We start from the raw sequence: 16,394 nt of genomic DNA on the forward strand, positions 1-16,394 counted from the left end.
CCTCCTTATGGATCTGAGGAGTTGTAATCTGGATGGTCCCACTCTGACCACTGGGTACACTGGCTCTTGGATCCCTAAGAAGGTGCTAATTTAGCCTCTGCCTGAGGCTACCCAGCAGGAGCTATGGAGAGATCTGCAGATTCCTCTTCTTTGTTTGGGGTTTGGAGTTGCCCAGATGAGGCCCAGCTGTGAAGCAATGCAAGCTGCTATGCCTTGGGCCTTCTTTTGGATGTTCTGGGTCTCTCTGACCCAACTGCAGTTTGTTATGTAATTGTAGATTGCAAAGGGCCAGCCCATTCATATGCAAAAGCCTCTGCTTGCAGCTTGGGTGGGGCGGGGTCTCAGGGGATCAACAGGGCAGAGCAAACAGCTATGGCTGATCCTCAGTCCTACCCTAAGAGGACCTGTGTTTCAGTGTCCTGGTAATCGCTGCAAGCATCTCTGAGAGAAAGCCGCCCTTGAGTTCCGACCAATGCCAGACAGTCCCATTTCTCCCCGTATGAGTCTGGGTCCTCAGAGACTCGCCCGGAACTGGAGTTCAGAGCAGTCGGGAGCTTGAGACTCCCTCCCGATTGAAAAAGACAACCATGTCCTCAGTTGCCAGCCTCTGTGCCTGTGCGCTTTACTTCCGCACCTCCTGAGTCTCAGTGCTTTTCTCCTTCCTTCTAGTTGTAGAATTTCCACTCAGCCAGCCTTCCTATGGTTCTGGATTATGTCCGTTTTGTCTTTTAGTTGTATTTTTGAAGTGGTTGTTTGAGGCAGCAATTTCCAGTGTTTACCTGTGCTGCCATCTTGGTTTCACCACCCACCCTCTCCCCTTTAAAAAAACTTGGGGAGAAGGGATAAGTTGGGGGTAGCATCTCCTCACTAAAACTGCCCCTGGGCTGGGAGTCCTTGGTTGGAACCAAGCAGGAAAACTGCACCAGCCAGAGCAAGCTACATGTGTCTGTGAAGTCGCCACTTCTGCTCTGATGTGTTGGTAGAAGGGCTGCCACTGACTGTCCTGGCAAAGCCATGATGAGGCCAGAGGGAAGAGGAAGAACAGCAGGTCCCCTGAACAGCCCAAGGGGTCAGGAGTGTTTTCTCTGGAGAAGAGAAGGCTGGGGGCGAGATCAGATGAGTTTTCCTCTCTTTGAATTCTTTTAGAAAGTACAGTGCTCTTTGTCCAGTTGGGTTGAGAACACTGAAAACAGAGCAATAGGGCCCGGCCGGCGTGGCTCAGTGGTTGAGTGTCGACCTATGAACCAGGAGGTCATGGTTCGATTCCCGGTCAGGCCACACGCCCTGGTTGTGGGCTCGATCCCCAGTGTGGGGTGTGCAGGAGGCAACTGATCAGTGGTTTTCTCTCATCATTGATGTTTCTATCTCTCTCCCCCTCTTCCTTCCTCTCTGAAGTCAATTTTTTAAAAACTAGAGCAATAGGAATGACATTTCTGGATTGGGGTTGAGCTTAGAATTTCTCAGGGGTTGAGGACTGAGTTTTTGGAGGGTCCTCAGAACCTCCTTCCCTAAAGAACTTTAGGAACAAGTAGCCCTGACAGGGCTGCAGGGAGGGTCCCTTGGGGAGACTGGGCTTCCTAATGGCCACACCCTCTTCCCTAGGGAGCAGTTTTGGTTTTAGGCCTAATGGGGGACACATTGAGAATTTGACCCCAACTGCCAGGCCCACAGTGAGGGGCCTAGGATTGGGGGTGTGTCATCATCATGTCTCTGGCTGATGAGGATCTTAGGAGGGAGCCGGCCTACCATGTCCCCTTGGCTGACAGGAGCCGGGGAAGGCAGGGAGGGCGAACTGGGGCTTCCCAACTTGGCTCGGGGAGGCTCTTGAGCCTCCAGTCGGCACTCAGGGTAGTCCTAGAGCTCAGTGGGGTTGCTTGCCTCCTCTGGAGAGAGACAACACCTTCTTGGTGGAGGGGAAGTTAAGGACAACTCCAGGAATCTGCTGGCTTGAGGTCATCAGCTTTGCCTTGACCTCTACCAGCTGCTGGTCTCCTCAGGCTGGAATTCGGAGGAGGGGGAGGATGGCTTAACGGTAAACCACTCAATGCAAAGTCACGTAGTTGTATACCTGTATCACTCCCCAGCTGGGTGACCTGGCAAATCACCACTATCTCTGGACCTCCAGTTTCTCATCTGCAAAGTCCTAGGGTTTCTTCCCTTTGATGCCCACACCCAACCCTTCCAGCCCCTTCTTGCTCTCAGCAGGCACTCAGCTCTGGCCTTTTAAAATTCCCAGTGCTCCTCCCTCATGGTAGCAGCTAAACTTTAGTACACGCTGGTTGAGAAAAATACATTCAGTAACTCTTAAAAAGATCTGCATACTTTAAAAAAGTCACTTAGCACCTAGATACGTGTAAAGACTGTAGGCCATGGAGGAGGGAGGAGGGGAGAGTGACCATTCAGTCTTTCTGCAGTCATTGCTTGGTGCTTTTACGGGTCCTCAAAGCCCCTGTATCTGCATCTACTCCTGAAGGCTGGAAACTACAGAACCGTGGGCACGGCAGCAGCCCTGATCCCTGCACTTGAGCTCTGAGAACCCCCAGAGGATAACCACCCCCCCACATGCCTCCAGAGGAAACAGTGAATAACTGAAGCCTGTCCAGGGTCAATGGCTGCCAACCCAGAGGTCAGGGCTACCTGGGTGGGTGGGGGAGCCTGTGGGAGTTCTCTCTGAGCGAGGCCCGTGGCAGCCTGTGAACGGCAGACACCTGGACCCCACCCCAGGAAACTCTGAGTCAGTAGGTCTGGGCAGGCCCAGCATATTTCAGTTTCACCAGCTCCCCAGACGATTCTGATGCTCAGCCAGAGCCAGCGTGGCCTGGAGATGGAGAGCAGGCCTTGACGTGCTCTTCTGCAAAATGAGCGCAGTGAGCGTTCCTGCCTCGGGGCTGAGGACTGCCGGCTCCTGCTGGCCCCATCCCGGCCATTTCCTTCCCAGCAGGACCCTCTGGCCACACCTGCTCCCCGCCCAGCCCCCACCGCACCAGGCACCGGAAGCCTGGCAGTCTGAGGTCTGCTGAGCTCTCTGGGGAGAGGCCCTGAGCCCTGAGTGTCTGGAGCCTTTCATTCCTCCTTGTCCTGACTCCTGACAGCTCATGGGGATCAGGTCCTCTGCCCTGGGCCCCTCAGATTCCCCTGGCAAAAGGCACAGGTGACAAAGGTAGGGCTTAGAGAAGGACAGTGCGGGCCCATAGACCAAGGAGAAAAGTGGCTTAGATAACGCATGTGCTGCTGCTGTGTGGCAGGCTCCATCCTGGGGTGGGCGGGGTTTGTACGTTACTTCCTTGAGCGCCCTTTTTAGAGATGAAAGTAGGCCCAGGGAGGTTAACTTGCTCAGAGAGATTCAGTCCATTCTGTTCGGCTTTTGTATTTTTCCTCTGCTCCCCATGAAGCATTTAAGTTCATTTAACAGATTTATTGCGTGCACTGTGTGCCAGCCCAGTGATGCGGCCGTGAGACAAACAGAGCTAACCCCAGCCCTTGTGCTACCACTGCGGGCAGAGAACATGATAAACGAGGAAAGTAAAAAGGCATCATCTGATGGAAGCCGACACATGACTTGGAGGAAATTAAAGTAGAAATGGGGATAGGAGTGTGGGGGTTTCCACTGATTTTTTTTTTTTTAGAGAGAGTGGAAGGGAAGGAGAGGGAGAGAGAAAAAGAGAGAGAGACACTGATGTGAGAGAGGCATATGGGTTGGTTGCCTCACGCATGCACCCCAACTGGAGCAGGGGATGGAACTGCAACAAAGGCACTCACCCATGACTGGGAATCGAACCTGCAACCCTTTGATTGGGCTAACATTCTAACCACTGAGCAACACCACCAGGGCTAGATTTTTTTTCTATGTATAAATCTGTAATAATAAAAGTGTAATATGCAAGTCAAACAAACGGCTGAACAGCAGAACGGCCGTCTGGTCGACCATGCTATGACACGCACTGGCGCCAGGCCAGCCAAGGCGAGTGCAATGCGGTTGGTCAGGGGGCCCTGCCATCACCTCATGATCGCCCTGCAGAGGGAGGCCCAGGCCACCCTCTGCAGGGCGATCAATCGGGGGGCAGGAGGGAGGCTCTGTGGAACCGGGGAACCCGGGGGTCTATGGCAGCAGATGTGGGTAGTGCCAGGCCAAGGTGGGTGTGGTTGGGGGCCAGGACTGCGAAGTCGGCAGCCAGGGGAAGGAAGGCCTACCCTTGCACGAATTTCGTGCATCGGGCCTCTAGTAAATCTATAAGGTTGAACATATGAAATTGCTGACCTCTGATGTTTTGACCTACCAAAATAGCCGTTTGGTAAGGCTCAACCTCATCTTTGCACACATTTGTTTTACAAACATTTTATCCTACAGCTTACTTTTTCACCTGTCCATATATTGCACGTAGCTTTCTATGTCTGTTTATACAAATATACTAATAAAAATGGCTCACAGCCGTTGTTAAACAATGCACTATGCACCTTCCTTCGGGGGGTTTGGAATTAAGAGCGACTCTAGTCCAGGAATAGGCACCAGGCACTGTGCTAACAAGCTCTTGCTTAGAAAAGCCCTTGTGGAGCAGGCCCCCTTCTGGCCCTCCCAGAGGACGAAGGCCTTGGAGGAGTTAAATTACTTGCCCAGGAGCACACACAGGCCTGCAACACAGTGCCTTCCCCTCCCGAGAAAGCCTCAGGCTGTCGCCGCCTCTTCACATTATAAACAGCGGCCTCAGTGAGCGGTAGTGCATGTAGCTGTTCCCGGGAGCATCTGTGGGTTGGATGAGTAGAAAAGTTGGGCTCATGCTCTTTAAGTTTGAGAGATCCTTGTCCCCAGGAAGACTACCACTTCACACCTCCCAAGTAGGGCATTCAAGTCTCCTTTTCTCCACAGCCTCCTCAGGACTTCGTATGACTAGTCTTTGTGTCTATGTCAATTTGTTCGTAAAAAAGCTCACTTTTGCTCTGGCTCGTGTTGCTAAGTGGTTAGAATGTCAGCCCATGCAGTTTCAATCATTCATGGTGCCTGTGGGAGGCAACCAATCGATGTCTCACATCGATGTTTCTCTCTCTCTCTCTCTCTCTCTCTCTCTCTCTCTCTCTCTCTCTCTCCTTCCCTCCGTTCCCCCATTCCACTCTCTAAAAATCATGGACACAGACAATACAGTGGTGGGGCGGTGCATGGTAGAGGGGTCAATGGGAAAAACAAACAAACAAAGGGGCCCTGACTGGTTTGGCTCAGTGGATAGAGCGTTGGCCTGGGGACTGAGGGGTCCCAGGTTCGATTCCGGTCAAGGGTATGTGCCTTGGTTGCAGGCATGACCCCAGTGGGGGGGGTGCAGGAGACAGCTGATTGATGTTTCTCTCTCATCGATGTTTCTAACTCTCTGTCTCTCTCACTTCCTCTCTGTAAGAAATCAATAAAATATATTTTAAACAAACAACAAACAAAGGGGACATCTGTAATACTTTCAACAATAAAGATAAATTTAAATAAATAAATAACAAAAATCCACGGAAAACATGTCCGCTGGTGAGGATGAGCAACAATACAAACTGCACTTTCAATACAGGAAGGGAACTGCCGTTTGCTCCATGCAGACCTAAGCCTGGCACTCCAGCCTCACAGCCATGGCAGGCGTTCTCCCGTGTTACTGACACCAGAGCTTAGGCTCAGAGTGTGAAGGCGTTTACCGAAGGCCCACCCCCACCCCCACCCCATGCCGGCCAGTGGAGTGTAGCGCTTTGGCTGGGCTATGCAGGGAGCTTCTTAAAGCCGTGCTTTAAGAGACTTGAAGGAAGGTAAGAAGGCAACAGGTGGAAATATGTAAAACTCTTAGAGTAACGCGTATCTCTCCAGAAGTGGAGATTTCTGTTGTGTTAGTCACCCTGGGCTGTAAGGGGCATTGAGCCAGTGGCACCTCCTGGACTGGGGATTGTGGTCACAGATGTATTAGTCATGTTTTCTCTGGGTGTAAATGGTAGAAACCCAACTCAAGGTAACTAAGGGAAGATGTTTTTCACTGGCTCACCTAACCAGAGCTCTCAGCATAGCACTGATGTCAGGCACGGCTGGGTCACATTTTGTTCTGAAATGATGACTCTCTTTATCTCTTATTCTGCTTTTCTCACTGATGGCTTTATTTGAAAGCAGGCACTTCCCACAATGGGACAAAGACGTCAGCTGCACCTAACTTAACAATTCCATGGAAAGGGTATACCTGTTTTTCACCAGAGGAAGCAAAAATCCTAGGGCTGATTCTCATTGGCCCAGTTTGGTCATGTGCCCTTCCTTGGAGCAATCATTGTGACCTTGATGTGCCCACCCTTGCAGACAGGGGGGGTAGGGGTGCAAATGATCAATAGCACAGATACTGGGGATGGGGGAGAGGTACTTCACAAGGGAAATCAAGCCTCTATTATCAAAATAGGGAGGGGGCAGAGTTCATGAGGAAGAAACTTCTGCTGTCCTCTAGAACAAGAGAAGGCGAAACCAAAGATGGCACGTGAGATCATTCGAAGGGTGTGGGAGAGAGGGTTGGGGTGGGGATCAGGGATGGCTCCCCAGAGGGAAGTTAGGGGAAAGAAAACACGCTCTGCTGAGCCCCCCAACATCCCACTTTGCCAAGTTGAACCTGAGGCCCAAGAACACTGGGGAGAAGTCTCAGTCCTTTCTCCCCTCCTCTCACAGGAGAGAATAGAGAAACAAAGACTGGGCACGCATGCCCTCTGTAGATGTTGCCAGCTCTGCCTCAGAGGAGCTGATTCCCAGGTTAACTGATGGTGGAGTCAGCCATGAGATAAGCACTTACCGACTGCCTGTGGCGTGCGGGAGAAAGCACCTCATGCCGTGGCTGGCACGTAGTAGGTGTGCACAGTGACTGGTCGTTTATGCCGTGTGATAAGTACTATAGCAGAATTACCTCAAGGCATCCCCCAACACCCCGATTTCCTTGTTCAAACTTCAACCTCTTGTGTCTAACATTATGGGTTTGTTAACCAGCCCCTGCTTCCCTTCCATACTGTAATGCCTCCATCCCTTCTAGGCCTTGTCCTCCACATCTGTCCCCCACAGACCATTTTCAGGACGCTCCTCTGAGCCCTCTGCAGCTCCCTTCCATCTCCACCAGGCCGGGGCCTGGAATCGCACACCGCCTATGCCTACGGCAGCGGGCACACCTGGGTGCCAGGCAGGCTGCAGCCCGAACACAGAGTCTTTGGTGGGAACCGACCAGGCTGGGGCTTCTGCCCTGGGTGACAGGCCGTCTCCCTGCCGACAGCCCCACATCGCAGGAAGTGCTTGGGCTTTGGGGCCTGCAGAGCTGTGTTTGAATGGCAGGCTCTTGCTGCGGTGGTGCCTCGAGCCTCCGTGTCTTTGCCTGAAAGAGGACACCCCTCCCTACGCAGTGGCTCAGAGCGTGGCTGCCTGGGTTGATCCCAGCTCTGCCAGCTCTCTGACCTTGGGTGGGTTACTTAATGTCTCAGGGCCTAGGGTTATTGTTTGTAATCCCTAAAATGGGGATAGTAACAGTTGTTTGGGGGTTAAGTGAAGTATATGTAAAGTGCTTAGCTCAGTTTTTGGTGCAGAGTGAGTATATAAGTTTTAGGTTTTTTGTGCTTGTTTTTTGAGGTATAATTGACATTTAACATTAGTTTCAGGTGTGCAATGTAACGATTCACTATTTATACATACAGTAGACCCTTGAGCACGGGTTTGAACTGCATGGGTCCACTTATATGGGGGTAGTTTTCAATAGACATACATTCAGCTCTCCCGATCCGCCGGTTTTACATCTGCACATTCAACCAACTGTGGGTCAAACAGTCTCTTCAGTCCGTGGTTGGGGTTCCAATAGTGAGGGCTGACTGGATACTACGCCATGTGACAGAAAGGACTTTAGCATCTGCGGAACCGTGTGTCCACAGGGTCCTGGAACCAATCCCCCGCAGATACCGAGGGACAACTGTAGTTCGTTTTTGAAAAAGCTTTTTAATGTTTCTTTTTCATTGATTTTAGAGAGGGGAAGGGAGAGGGAGAGAGAAACACTGTTGTGAGAGAAAAACATTGATCTGTTGCCTCCCATAGGTACCCCAACTGGGACTCAAACCCACAACCTGGGTATGTGCTGAGAATCGAACCTACAACCCTTCAGTGTACAGGACGGCACTCCAACCCCTGGGCCAGGGCTGTAGTTAAGTTCTTGAGGAATTGCCGAAACCGGTTTGGCTCAGTGGATAGAGCGTTGGCTTGCGGACTGAAAGGTCCCAGGTTCGATTCCAGTCAAGGGCATGTACCTGGGTTGCGGGCACATCCCCAGTAGGAGATGTGCAGGAGGCAACTGATCGATGTCTCTCTCATCGATGTTTCTAGCTCTCTATCTCTCTCCCTTCCTCTCTGTAAAAAATCAATAAAATATATTTTAAAAAAAAGTCATTGTTGAAAAAAAATAGTTTTTGAGGAATCAAAAGTTATACTTAGATTTTCAACTTTGTGGGGGTGAAGGTGGGGGTATTGCTGTTCCTAACCCCACGTGGTTCAGGGGTCAACTGTAGTGGGAAATGACCACCACGATAAGTCTAGTTAACATGCATCACCACGTGTAGGTACCAAAAAAGGTTTTTTCTTGTGATGAAAATGTTTAATACTTACTCTCTTAGCAACTTCCTTATTTATTATTTATTTTTATTTTTTTGCTGTTGTTAAATATATATTTATTGACTCCAGAGAGGAAATGAGAAGGGGAGAGAGATAGAAACATCAATGATGAGAGAATCATTGATCGGCTGCTTCCTGCACTGCCCACACCAGGATCGAGCTTGCAAACCAGTCATGTGCTCTGACTGGGAATCGAACTGTGACCTCCTATTTCATAGGTCAATGCTCAACCACTGAGCCACGCCCGCCGGGCTCTTTTTTTATTTCTTAATCATTTATTTATCAGATCATTTCTTTATCAAGAGAACTATTCCTTAGCTCAGTGATGGCGAACCTATGACACTCGTGTCAGAGGTGACACGCGAACTCATTTTTTTGGTTGATTTTTCTTTGTTAAATGGCATTTAAATATATAAGATAAATATCAAAAATATAAATGTTTGTTTTACTATGGTTGCAAATATCAAAAAATTTCTATATGTGACACGGCACCAGAGTTAAGTTAGGGTTTTTCAAAATGCTGACATGCTGAGCTCAAAAGGTTCGCCATCACTGCCTTAGCTCAGATATCCCTGTTTCATATTCAGGAGCACAGCTCAGTGACAAACTCCCATGGAATTCAACCCAAAGAAATTCCTTACATTCCAAGGTCACATTGCACTCTGAGAGATGCCAGCTTTCTTCATCTCCTCAAACTCTTCCCTGGAATTATAGTTTCTGTGGGAATCTGCAAATGCCTTCTTTCTTGGTTCCCCTACAGCAAACTCACAGAAAGCTGCCACCCCCAGGGACACAGTATCGCTCCAACAATGTGCAATCGCAGACGCCTGGCCAGAAGGCCACGCATCTGGTCTCCTCAAAGCCCTGGAAGACATGGTAGTTCTTTTCCTCAGCTCCAACCTCCTTCCTGCTGGAGAAATGGACTCTTAGCAGCTTGTAAATAAGCAATACGGTGCTATTAACTGCCGTTATCGCGCTGGACGTTGCACCCCGTGACCGGTTTTATAGCTGGAAGTTTGTAACTTTGACCCCTTCACCCATTTTCCCCACCCGCTCTCCCTGCCGCTGGCAACCACCAATCTATTCTCTGAATCTCTGAGGGTTTTTATGGTTGTTTGTTTGTTTTAGATTCCACATATAATTGAGATTATACATGTTTGTTTTTCTCTGACTTACTTCACTTAGCATCCATGTTGTTGCAAATGGCAAAGATCATTCTTTTTTATGGCTGAATAATATTCCATTATATATGGGTGTGTTTCGGTTATGATTGAATTGCATGACGAGTGCAGAGGACCTCCCCAGGATGGGGAAGGGGACAGAGGTGGGGGCTGTCCGTGGGCCCGGTTCGGGTGGGGGTGCAAGAGGCTAACTGGCCCTCTGTCTCAGGTGCTGTCCCACAACCTGTACACGGTCCTGCACATCCCCCACGACCCCGTGGCTCTGGAGGAGCACTTCCGAGACGACGACGATGGCCCCGTGTCCAGCCAGGGATACATGCCCTACCTCAACAAGTACATCCTGGACAAGGTGAGGCCCAGCTGGGGAGGCACCTCTACCTCTCCCCACTTCCCAGCCAGCACCCCAACACATGTCCTCCCCTACAAACTCCCACTTCTGTCCCCCCTGTACCTCTCCCATGTCCATCCTTCACTTCCCAGCCACTCACCCCTCCTAGCCCCCCTGAGCTCACCTTGAGTCTCCCTCAGCTCTCTCCTAGCCTCCACCCTTCCCATAGCTTCCCGCCCCATCCTGCCGGGGCCACATCCAGCTTCAGGCTGTAACCTGTACAAAGGGCTCTCCAGCTCCCCCTCTGCTGTCCCCGCTGCTCCTCCTGTCACTGTCTTCTCAGGTTCTTCTTGACTGTCCACCCTCCCCCCCCCGGGGCCTTCCTTCTTTCTCCTCTGGGCTAAGGGAACTTGGGTGGGTGTGGATGTGTGTGTGTGGGGGGGCGGTCAGGGTGGTTGGAACCAGCTAGTCACCTGGTAATCAGCTCAGGGATACCTCCGTTAGAGGGGGACCTGGCTGGGTGGGGAGCCGGAGAGAAGATGACCCGAGAAACCAGCTGGAGCCTGGTGGGGGGTATACCCGGGCCGGGCGGCCTCCTTGACTGACCTCAGGCCTGGGGCAGGTGGAGGAGGGGGCTTTTGTTAAGGAGCACTTTGATGAGCTGTGCTGGACCCTGACGGCCAAGAAGAACTACCGGGCGGGTAGCAACGGGAACAGCATGCTCTCCAATCAGGATGCCTTCCGCCTCTGGTGCCTCTTCAACTTCCTGTCTGAGGACAAATACCCTCTGATCATGGTTCCCGATGAGGTGAGGGCGATGGCAACCCCGGGGACGGCACCAGCTGGGGCCAGGCCTCAGCCACGCCATGAAGGAAGCCCAGTGGCCTCTGTACTTTCCCATGTCCCCTTTCTTCTCTGTGTTCCCACGCTGATACCTGCTCCACCCGCTACCTGCGGGCCCCCCAACCACCCCTGTCAGAACGCCCGTGCCTTCTCCCAGGAGCAGCAAAACCACACTTCCTCAGGCCCTGCCGGCCTCACAGCCCGAAAATGACCTGTAATTCCATTTACACAGAGGTGTGAATGCCTATACCTTACTGGGCATTTAAAACAAAAACATTTAAGATCAGATGCAGGGTTTGAGGACGGTGGCCCTGGGAGAAGGTGTGCTATGAGGGGGAGGGAGACCCTTCTAGGACCTCTCTCATTACTCCTGGTGGACAACTGCATCTGACCTGGCTCCAGATTCCCCCTCCTGCTACAGTACAGGGAGCGCAGGGGCAGACTCAGCGCGGGACCAGGGAGGTCTCCTGGGAGTAGAGGCCAGGCATGCACCCTCCCGCCCCAACTCATCAGTGAGGTCCGGGCACGGCCCCCTCCCCCATCAACCTGCCGCCCTCTGCTCTCCACCCTCTCCCATCCGCTCAGCCTTCTCCCGCCCTTGAAGCCCTCTTGGCTGTGAGGGTGTCAGGGTGAATTTAAGTCTTTGGATTAGAGAAAATGGGGAGGGTCCTCCGTGTTTACAAGAGGTACTCACACATCTGACTGCTCTCAGATTTGTATCCTTGCTTCTGTCTGTGGGAACATTGAGGGGAGCCACCTGAGCCCTGAACTGGCGCACCCCGCCCCAGTCCCAGCTGAGACCCAGGGTTTCCCAAGAAGCTGCTGGGGCAGGAGAGGGACGTGTGTCCATCTACACACACCGAGGTTGGCAGCCTTACCAGGCCCTGCCAGTCAGGGCAGGCGGCCTCCCAGAAGGCTGCTTGCTGCTGTGATCAGCACACAGCGTGAACCAGCTGCAGCAGGATGTACCCCAACCACCACTTCCGGTTCCTCCCCAACAGGTTTCCTGTCCCTGCCCTGCTTACCCCAGCGTCAGGCCCCTCGCCCTCCCATAAGGGAGGGCCCCCAGGGTTGGGGCTCAGAAGAGGGCTCACATGGGATTCAGGAGATCCGAGTCAAGTTCTGGCGCCACCAACTTGCTGTGTGATTTAGAACAAGTCACTTCCCCCTTTGGGCCCGGTTTTGTCATCTGCTAAGTGAGGGTATTGGATGAGAGGGCTCCTGTTCTGTGACTGCTGCCTCTGCCTCGCCCCTGCCTAGCCCCTACCTAGCCTATAGCGCCTACCTTCGCCTGCCCTTCATTTAAGGCAGGAAGGGATGGGACTGGAAGTTGGGGAAAGGGAGTGGATGCCTGACTTGGGGGTTGGGACTCCAGGATCCCCTCCCAAATCTCTACCCTGGTTCACCAGTTTAGTTCTCTGCCCCCACTCCCACCCCCCTGTTCCTGATCACCTCCGCCCAGGCTCTGGGAGCCAGGCGGGAGCGCCCCCTAGTGTTGGTACCAGCAGCACTGCCTGGGCAGTCACAGGCTTCTCCCCCTGCAGGTGGAGTACCTGCTGAAGAAGGTGCTCAGCAGCATGAGCTTGGAGGTGAGCTTGGCGGAGCTGGAGGAGCTGCTGGCCCAGGAGGCCCCGGCAGCCCAGACCACCGGGGGGCTCAGCGTCTGGCAGTTCCTGGAGCTCTTCAACTCGGGCCGCTGTCTGCGCGGCGTGGGGCGGGACACCCTCAGCATGGCCATCCACGAGGTCTACCAGGAACTCATCCAAGATGTGCTGAAACAGGTCAGGCCACGCTGGCAACAGGGGAGGACCCCAGGAGGAGTGAAGGGGGGGGAGTGAAGCCTCTGACTTTGCCCTGTCTGGCAGGGCTACCTGTGGAAGCGAGGGCACCTGAGGAGGAACTGGGCGGAACGCTGGTTCCAGCTGCAGCCCAGCTGCCTCTGCTATTTCGGGAGTGAAGAGTGCAAGGAGAAAAGGGGCACTATCCCACTGGACGGGCAGTGCTGCGTGGAGGTAAGGGGCCAGGGGGAGGGCTGGCGCGCACCTCGGGGCCCAGAAGGCCTTCCGTGGGGTGTGAGGGCAAGAGGCTCAGGAGGGCGAGTGGAGAAAAGCCAGTGACTATTTCTGCTTAGATGTGTGTCACCCAAATATACCGGGGTGTCTCAAGGCCGTTCTCATCCATGTCAGGTGTGTGAGTATACACACACACACACACACACACACACACACAGTGGGGCCTTGACTTACAAGTGTCACGACTAACGAGTTTTTTGAGATACCAGCTGTCTCTTGGCAGATTTTTTGCATTGAGTTGACAGAGTAATTTGAGTTAACAAGCTCCTTAATGAGCTCGGCCTTGGAACAAATTAAACTTGTAATTCAAGGCCCCACTGTATATATATATAAAATCTGCAACACGACTGGTGTGCCTTAGTGGATGGAGCATGCCCCATGGGCCAAAAGGTCCCAGATTCGATTCCTGGTCAGGGCACATGCCTGGGTTGCGGGCTGGGCTCAATACTCAGTAGGAGGTGTGCAGGAGGCAGCCCATCGAAGTGTCTCTGTCATCCATATTTCTATCTTTCTCTCCCTCTCCCTTCCTCTCTGAAATCAATAAAAAATATATATATTTTTTTAGCCTTAGCTGGTTTGGCACAGTGGATAGAGCGTTGGCCTTCAGACTGAACGGTCCCGGGTTTGATTCCTATCGGGGGCACATTCCCAGGTTGCGGGCTCCATCCTTAGTGGGGAGCGTGCAGGAGGCAGCCGATCAATGATTCTCTCTCATCAATGATGTTTTTCTCTCTCTCCCTTCCCCTTCCTCTCTGAAATCAACATATATGTGTGTGTGTGTGTGTGTGTGTGTGTGGCAGGGGGACATCCCCTGAGGGGTCCTGGACTGCGAGAGGGCACAGGCCGGGCTGAGGGACTACCCCCTATCCCCCGAGTGCATGAATTTTCATACACTAGGCCTCTAGTTGTGAATAATGCTGTTATTAATATCCATCTACAAATTTCTGGGGGGAGATGTGTTTTCATTTCTCTGAGTACATACCTAAGAGTAGAATTGCTGGATCATAGGGTTATTTTATCTAACTTTTAGAGGAACAAACTGTTTCCCATAGTGGCTGCACCTGCTTACATTCTTACCAGCAGTGGATGAGGGTTCTAATTTCTCCACATCCTCACCAACACTTGTTATTTTACATTTTAAAAAATTATTTTTTTCTTTTTTCTTTTTATGACGTCCATTTAATCCACTGTGACTCAACTGAACATCGTGTGGGATTGTGTTCTGTTTAGGCAGCTAATTGAAACTTTTTTCAACTTTTGGGCAACTAGCTTGATGCTGGGGTCCAACCCCAGCAGGTCCAGGGGTCCCCAAAAGTGTGGACGAAGTCGGCGAAGAAGGAATGACACAGAGACAGCGTTCAGTTGATCAGCAGCCTAGCCAGGATCTCTAACCAAGTTCTGGTCAGGATCTCCAGCCAAGTTCTGGTTAGGATCTCCAGCCAGGTTCTGTGTCCCTGTTCTCTTGCTAGGTTCTCCAGGCAGGTTCAGTCGCCAGGTTCTGTCCAGGTTCTCTAGCCACGTTCTTGAAGCCAACCATCTCTGAAATCTCCTTTGTTGGACATTAAAAATGGACAGAAACTGTATTGAAATCTGGAAATTTGCTAAGAGGAGATTTCTGGTGCTCTCTCATCACATACAAAATCTCTAGGTTCTGTGTGTAGGTTCTGTCTCTCTTGGTTCTGTCTCTAGGTTCTGTATCTAGGTTCTGTGTGTCCATTTTAAAAAATTATTATAGCCACCCTAGGCCAGGGGTCTTCAAACTACAGCCCACAGGCCACATGCAAATACAAATATTGTATTTGTTCCTGTTTTGTTTTTTTTACTTCAAAATAAGATATGTGCAATGTGCATAGGAATATGTTTATAGTTTTGTTTTTTTTAAAACTATAGTCCGGCCCTCCAATGGTCTGAGAAACAGTGAGCTGGCCCCCTGTTTAAAAAGTTTGAGGACCCCTGCCCTAGGCTCTGTCCATTTTTGTCAAATGAGGAAACAGGTGTCACTGTGGAAAGAACACAGATCTAGGCAGAAATCCCAACTCCACCACTAACAGGCAGTGTGAATTGGGCAAGCTCTGGGCCTCTCAGAGCCTTGGTTTCCTTCTCTGTAAAGTGGAGATAATGATGCCTGGCTGACGAGGTTGTCTGGGAGGAGTGAATAAAATGAGGCATATAAAACACCGTACAGCCAAAACCGGTTTGGCTCAATGGATAGAGCGTCGGCCTGCGGACTGAAAGGTCCCGGGTTCGATTCCGGTCAAGGGCATGTACCTGGGTTGCGGGCACATCCCCAGTGGGAGGTGTGCAGGAGGCAGCTGGTCGATGTTTCTCTCTCATCGATGTTTCTGACTCTCTATCTCTCTCCCTTCCTCTCTGTAAAAAATAAAATATATAAAAAAATAAATAAATAAAATAAAACACCGTACAGACCCTACAACATAAGAAGCTCAAAATGTAGTAACTATTGTTTTCCACTAGAGTGTAGCTCAGCAGGGAGGGATTTGGTCTGTGAGGCACACCTCAGTATCCCAAATGCCTGAATATGAGTGGCACTCAGTAGACACTCCAAAATATCTGTGAAATAAATGAATGGAGAAGATTCTGGATAGCTAGGACCCCGTCACTGGAGGTGTTCAAGCATGACCTGCATGAGCACTGAGTGGCGACTAGATGCTAGGGCCCGCGGGCCGGATCTGGCCCATTTGAAATGAATAAAACTAAAAAAAAAAAAAAAAAGACCATACCCTTTTATGTAATGATGTTTACTTTGAATTTATATTAGTTCACACAAACACTCCATCCATGCTTTTGTTCCGGCCCTCCGGTCCAGTTTAAGAACCCATTGTGGCCCTCGAGTCAAAAAGTTTGCCCACCCCTGTGCTAGGCCCTGCGGGGAGATACCAAGATGGAAACAGCCCACTCCCCTTCAAAGAGCAAAGTCTACAAGAGCTGTGAGGACACACGTAGCCCCAGAACTAACTCCAAGCTGGCACACAGGCTCCGGCAAACAGAGTGGGAGGGTGGCCAGGGAAGATGGTCAGCCAGGAGGGGTAGGGGCTGGAGCTGGAGCTGACCCTGACCTCCGTGAGGCCAGCCTGCCTGGACACCTGCCCTCTCCCAGGTGCTGCCTGACCGCGAGGGAAAGCGCTGCATGTTCTGTGTGAAGACGGCCTCCCGCACGTACGAGATGAGCGCCTCGGACACGCGCCAGCGCCAGGAGTGGACCGCTGGTGAGTTGCTCACGGGGTGGCCTGGGTCTGGGGGGGCTTCAGTCGCCTCATCTGTGTAAAGCGGGTGATGACACTTTGCCCGCCGGGAGGCGACTCCAGCGACTCCTAAGGTCCCTT

The 16,394-nt window shown here is 51.7% G+C and overlaps 1 protein-coding gene across 1 annotated transcript in view; it reads left to right on the forward strand.

Moving 5' to 3' along the window:
• Positions 1-16,394, forward strand: part of DEF6 (DEF6, guanine nucleotide exchange factor) — a 24,189-nt gene that overhangs the window by 4,414 nt on the left and 3,381 nt on the right. The window contains exons 2-6 of the mRNA XM_015560839.1: positions 10,016-10,156; positions 10,758-10,943; positions 12,523-12,759; positions 12,844-12,990; positions 16,169-16,330. Of these exons, the coding sequence (XP_015416325.1) occupies positions 10,016-10,156; positions 10,758-10,943; positions 12,523-12,759; positions 12,844-12,990; positions 16,169-16,330 (873 nt within the window). The remainder of the gene's footprint in view (positions 1-10,015; positions 10,157-10,757; positions 10,944-12,522; positions 12,760-12,843; positions 12,991-16,168; positions 16,331-16,394) is intronic.

This window comes from Myotis davidii, unplaced genomic scaffold (genome assembly GCF_000327345.1).
Source record: "Myotis davidii unplaced genomic scaffold, ASM32734v1 scaffold1036, whole genome shotgun sequence".
Taxonomy (NCBI): Eukaryota; Metazoa; Chordata; class Mammalia; order Chiroptera; family Vespertilionidae; genus Myotis; species Myotis davidii.